Source organism: Quercus suber, unplaced genomic scaffold (assembly GCF_002906115.3).
Source record: "Quercus suber isolate HL8 unplaced genomic scaffold, Cork oak 2.0 scaffold_16, whole genome shotgun sequence".
NCBI lineage: Eukaryota > Viridiplantae > Streptophyta > Magnoliopsida > Fagales > Fagaceae > Quercus > Quercus suber.
Window position 1 is genome coordinate 1,249,042 of NW_027069481.1, and position 6,620 is coordinate 1,255,661.

The 6,620-nt window shown below is 35.7% G+C and overlaps 1 protein-coding gene across 1 annotated transcript; it reads right to left on the reverse strand.

Annotated features, from left to right (window-relative positions):
- Positions 1-3,339: 3,339 nt before the first annotated feature.
- On the reverse strand, positions 3,340-6,352 carry LOC136071366 (uncharacterized). The gene is made up of 3 exons (XM_065782544.1): positions 6,215-6,352; positions 6,074-6,126; positions 3,340-3,829 (listed from the first exon to the last, which is right to left on the reverse strand). The coding sequence occupies exons 1-3, from the start codon at positions 6,350-6,352 to the stop codon at positions 3,340-3,342; spliced, it is 681 nt and encodes a 226-aa protein (XP_065638616.1).
- Positions 6,353-6,620: the final 268 nt, after the last annotated feature.

A 6,620-nucleotide genomic window follows, 5' to 3' on the forward strand; every position in this document is an offset into this window, starting at 1 on the left:
TGTCAAACTACGTTGATGCATTTGCTTGGGCACCCTTTGATGCCAACTGTTCTATTTGCTGACTTGAGAGTGATTGCCTAAGGAGTAAGTCTCATCAATGATCTGGGTACCCATTGAGATACTAGAGTGAAGGGTTCTTTGAGTTGCTGAGTTGGTAGTATTTATCAGTGGTTTTCCACCAGGTGGCAACTGAGGTTGAGCTTTTTGGGTGTGGAAGTAGAAAGGGAGGCAATGAAATCTGAGATAATAGCTCTTTGTGAGGGCTTGAATTTGCCATACCAGATGAGATCGATGGAGATTTTTCCAGTGAGAAGACCATTGTGTGGTATTGGAAGAGTAAAGGTTGTTGGGTTTCAGCTGAATCAGCAAGTCTCCTTGCTGCCAAGTTGAAGTGGAAGAGAGAGATTAGTAGAACTAGCTGTAGTAATAGGTGTGTGTAAACTAAAGAAGCCATGATAACTTTTTGAAGCGTTTACTAAGTACAAAAGATTAGGAGTTGAGAACTAATTGGAAAGTAAAGAAGCTGAGAAGCTGAGAATACAATGTGGAGCTGGAATTGTAGAGAAGAACTACCAGGAAAGGGTTCAAGAGTGGGCGTGGGATGCCAGCATGATAATTGATAAACGCGTTAGTTTTTTTATAATTTGTGTCCGTCCCCTCTTTTTAGCCCTTGCTTTCAAGTTTCAACCAAATCCACTTTCAAGTCAATAACAGGTGGTGGGAATGGAAAGATTTAGCGCTTCTGGTCTAGACTCTAGACTTATATGAGGAAGGAATGAATTGAACGTCCTATGATGGTTCGTCTTAATCCACATATAGGATACGATCTAATGATACTTTACCCGTTCACCCCTTTTTTTTTTTTATATCCATTTTTTTCTTTCAAATTTTATGTTTTAAGGGCTGAATATATTTCCCCACTTTTAAAATGTGAATATTTTTCTCATTAATTATAGATATTTAGTAAAATAATGGTTGTAAAAATGTGTATGATGATATTTTCCCTTTGATATGTGTTTGACTTTTTCCAGTGAATATTTTTCTTATCAATTATAGATATTTATGTAAAATAATGGAGGTAAAAGAGTGAAATTCCAAATATATACATTCATCTTCTATCAAATATATATATATATATAATGTGTGTGTGTGTGGTGTGTGTGTTTGTGTTGTGTGTATTCATCTTGGAGGTGAGATTCTTTGTAATGACAATATGTTTACAGTTCATGTTTTGTTTACATTTAGGAGTCAGTTGCGTACATTGTCTTGAATTAATTATCAAATAATGTTTCCATTAGCAGCCACACAAAAAAAGGCTTTACTTTTGCAATAGCTTATCTGGACCAGCTTAGTTTTGCATTAAAATTTAAAAGCGATCTATTTATGCAGTGGATCTTATTTGACTAAAGGACTCTTTAATGATGGTAAAGCTATGTAATTCCGGGATACATTACATAACTAGCATAGTGATGAATGGGTGATCCGTTCTTGGTTTTGGAGCATTAGAGCTAAAAAATAGTAATTTGGCACAATAGAACTTTCATCAAAGCTTGCTCTAAAAAATTTAAATTTTTAAATCACTCCACTCATTTCTTATATGATAGTTCCTTAAAGTAATGTAATGTGTTACTGGACACGTGTTTATGATCGTTATTTAGTATTAGTCTGCCACTGCATAAATTTGCAAAATATATAAAATGGTTTTCCGGATGTTAATGCTCTTACTAGGACACTTAAAAAAAACTATTTTATTAATATTTTGGATATAGATAGTGAAAATGGAGGATTTGAACCTTCAATTGAGTTACAAAGTTTTTGTACTTGGCTACAAAAGAATGATTCAATCATTTAAGAGCACTTATTGGAGTCCTAAATAAATTGGTCTAAGGCCTAGTGATATTGACAGAGAGTAATGCTCTTTTCTTTATTCATTGAATTTGTTAAAATTTGTAGTACTTAAGTATTGGATTCTTTTAATTATTCTCATATTCCCAACTGTTTTTTAAAAAAAGAATTGAAATGTAGGAAATCAATTCAACCTTTTACATTCTTATAGAAAAAAAAATTGAAGTTTTTTCAAATGGCTGTTGTATGGGCAAAAATCTGATTCTAACTAATTGGGTTGGGCTAATATTCAAGACAATTAATTTGTAGAAATGAATTTTTAGGATTAACAGTTGAGTCTAAATTAATATTTCCACTCAAAGAACTAAAAACAAAGAATTGCAAGATAAATATGTATGATAAAACAAGACTTATATTTTATTTCTTCTTCCTCGAAATTTCCAACAAGGTTTTCAAAACCAGACCGGACCAGGAGGTAGGACCGTAAAAACTAAGAACCATGATGAAAATCATTTTTTTAAGTATAAAGAACTGGATTTTTTGTTAATTCTGTAAACCTCTAAAACCGAGGTTGGACCGCACGAACCGGTGGCAAGAACCGTGCGATCCAACCCCTTAGCAATTTTTTTATTATATAAAAACAACTTAACGCAATTTTATTCTACTTAATTAAATTATCCATCTCATACAAGGAATAAAAAAAAATTATAATTAAAATCCTTTGAAGATATTCAACTTTACTTCAAAAATTAATCATAAATTTTAATGTTTTCATGGTTATTATTTTATTTTATTAACATTCTTATTTAATTATTAAATATATGCTTGAAAATCATTAAATTTCCCTCATCTATATAGATATGTTAGTCAATTTTGTTAGTTTTATAAATTTAATATCTATATTTAGGCTTTAATTAATTATTAAATTAATTATAACGTCATCACAATTCGACCTCGGTTTGATCTCAAAAACCTTAAACCTCTCCCTTTTACGGTTCAATGAACGATCCGAGTCTGAAAACCTTAATTTCCAAAGAGCATTTAAACTTAAAGAAAGATACAGGAGTGGACTTCTCTCAATACTCCTAGCATTCTCTTTTTTCTCTTTCTATTTCTAGATCTGGTCTTGTACATAGGGAATCTACCACCATTTGTAATCTTAGTGCTTCAATCCTGGCCATCCACCTAGGGGTTGGGTGATTCTTTCCACATGATACTTGTCCCATCCTTCTCCTCTCATTCTTTCGATGTTGTGGCGAGCAGGTAATAAGCTGTTATGGCACTGTCAGGTGTCATTCATCTATTAATGCTACATACTTGGTTGGTGCAATACGTTTAATGTGGATGTAATGGTGTCTTCGCTAAGAAGTTTCCTTCAATTTTTGCCTAGGATTGTTACAGTTATGGTGTTACCTTCCTCGGGCTGACATGTTCAGTTCAGTCCAAGAGTTTTATTTTTTTTTTGAGAATGAAGATTGTGAAATGTCATTAAAGTCAGCCATAATCGGCGATCAATACAGAATGGAGATGTGGAGGAACATCTTCCATCCACACCTTAAAACCTAAGACATGTCTTGCATGTTTTGCTAGGTTATGAGCAACAGCATTGCCACTTCTACGAGTATGGGAAAAAGTAATACACTTGACATCTGTTAAAGTTTTTGCCGAAGCAAGAATGTGACCAAAAGAAGATAGGGAGTCATCACTATGCTTGAGAGCTTTTATCACCACGTCGGAATCACCTTCCAAAACGTAGTTGGTAAAACTGAGTTCATGAGCAAAAGAGATGGCCCGTGCCGCTGCTAGAGCTTCAACCAGATCAGAGGAAAAAGGCAACTGGATCTGTTCCGATAAGGATGCAATTACTTGTCCATGGTCATTGCGGATAACCACACCCAAACCGGCTTTATTAATATCTTTGAACAGGGCCCCATCGAAGTTGATCTTGAGTGAGTTTGCTGGTGGTGGAATCCAAGTAACTTGGCTTGTGTTAGTTACATTTAGGAGTTAGTTGCGTGAATTGTCTTGGAATTAATTATCAAATAATGTTTCCATTAGCAGCCACACAAAAAAAGGCTTTACTTTTGCAATAGCTTATCTGGACCAGCTTAGTTTTGCATTAAAATTTAAAAGCGATCTATTTATGCAGTGGATCTTATTTGACTAAAGGACTCTTTAATGATGGTAAAGCTATGTAATTCCGGGATACATTACATAACTAGCATAGTGATGAATGGGTGATCCGTTCTTGGTTTTGGAGCATTAGAGCTAAAAAATAGTAATTTGGCACAATAGAACTTTCATCAAAGCTTGCTCTAAAAAATTTAATTTTTTAAATCACTCCACTCATTTCTTATATGATAGTTCCTTAAAGTAATGTAATGTGTTACTGGACACGTGTTTATGATCGTTATTTAGTATTAGTCTGCCACTGCATAAATTTGCAAAATATATGAAATGGTTTTCCGGATGCTAATGCTCTTACTAGGACACTTAAAAAAAAACTATTTTATTAATATTTTGGATATAGATAATGAAAATGGAGGATTTGAACCTTCAATTGGGTTACAAAGTTTTTGTACTTGGCTACAAAAGAATGATTCAATCATTTAAGAGCACTTATTGGAGTCCTAAATAAATTGGTCTAAGGCCTAGTGATATTGACAGAGAGTAATGCTCTTTTCTTTATTCATTGAATTTGTTAAAATTTGTAGTACTTAAGTATTAGATTCTTTTAATTATTCTCATATTCCCAACTGTTTTTTTAAAAAAGAATTGAAATGTAGAAAATCAATTCAACCTTTTACATTCTTCTAGAAAAAAAATTGAAGTTTTTTCAAATGGCTGTTGTATGGGCTAAAATCTGATTCTAACTAATTGGGTTGGGCTAATATTCAAGACAATTAATTTGTAGAAATGAATTTTTAGGATTAACAGTTGAGTCTAAATTAATATTTCCACTCAAAGAACTAAAAACAAAGAATTGCAAGATAAATTTGTATGATAAAACAAGACGTATATTTTATTTCTTCTTCCTCGAAATTTCCAGCAAGGTTTTCAAAACTAGACCGGACCAGGAGGTAGGACCGTGAAAACTAAGAACCATGATGAAAATCAGTTTTTTAAGTATAAAGAACTGGATTTTTTGTTAATTCCGTAAACCCCTAAAACCGAGGTTGGACCGCACGAACCGGTGGCAAGAACTGTGCGATCCAACCCTTTAGCAATTTTTTTTTATATATAAAAACAACTTAACGCAATTTTATTCTACTTAATTAAATTATCTATCTCATACAAGGAATAAAAAAAATTATAATTAAAATCCTTTGAAGATATTCAACTTTACTTCAAAAATTAATCATAAATTTTAATGTTTACATGGTTATTATTTTATTTTATTAACATTCTTGTGGGGCCTATTAGTTAAAAAGATATGGGAATCATCAGAAGTGGGCTTGGGGCCCAACGGCCCAATCCGAGGATGCTTAGTTATCCGAGGATAGCTTAAAAAATTTTATTATTATTAAAGGGATAATATGGGAGAAAGGGGTGGATATTGTATATGGCGGCATAACGCACGTCCGAGGACACCAAAGTCCGAGATGAATGTAACTTTCATTTTATTCAGGAGACTCCACAAAGTTGTATCTGAACTGGAAATTGGGTATAAACCTAAGGAGGAGTCGGGGAAGGTAGCAAATATCTTCCAAGGCCATCACCTCCACATTAAATGCTTTCCAACTAACCCTCTGACCGCATTAATGTGGAGGTGATACCTGAACAGTGCCTAAGCAGCTTTATGGCCACTGAGCAAAAGCTCCGGTAGGTGCTGGATGGGACAGAAAGGAGCTCTCAAGATAAGAACTACACGTGTATGATGGAAATGGAGGGTAGAACGGAGTATATAACATAGAAACGGATGATATAAGAAGGGGGATTCCAAAAAAGAAAGGGGAGAAGAAAGAAAGAAAATGAGGGACTGAAACCTAGCCGAGGAGAGTTTTTCTCATTCAATCAACCTAAAATATCCCTTGTTACTTGATGAGGATAACCTTTCCTGTCAAACGGTACTAGTTCTTGAACCCATGCTCTAAAAATTTATTGTTGGGCTTGTTGGGCTGAAAACCCATTCATACTTTGGGTCCAATCCAAATTGAGTCCCTACAATTGGCGCCGTCTATGGGAAGAACTTGATCTGTTGAGAAGGAAAGGCAGGTGTGATACTCACGATGGAAGAGGGAGCACCGCAGCAACCATTGACGGGCCCGCAACAGGTGGATGCTAATCAGCACCAGGCAGAGTCTAGGGGCTCTCAGCACAGTAATTCGTTGGTAGACCATGAACACGGGGGGGATCATGAGGGGAGTACCCGAACAACCCATACAGATAGAAGCCGCTCTCGGGGGAAGGCCATGCTTCCCCTGTAAAGAGCGGAGGAAATTTGCAGCGTAAGATTAACAAGTTGGAGAGGGAATTGCGATATGAGCGACGAAGGCGTAAGGCTCATAACTCTGGGCACTCCTCTGAGGAGTCGGATGACACCAGTTATAGGCGAAGGTCGAGAACTCCATCCAGCGAATCTTTTTCGTGTGAGGAGGAGTACCACCGTGGGCGAAGAAATAAGAGTCCGACTCGCCAGGGTCAGGGGAATGATGCCTTAAACAAGGCTCTGAATCAGGTCTCTAAGTCGCCCTTCACGCGACATATTGAGGACGCTAGTCTTCCTCGGCGATTCCACCAGCCTGTGTTCACCATTTATAATGGTCGAACAGACC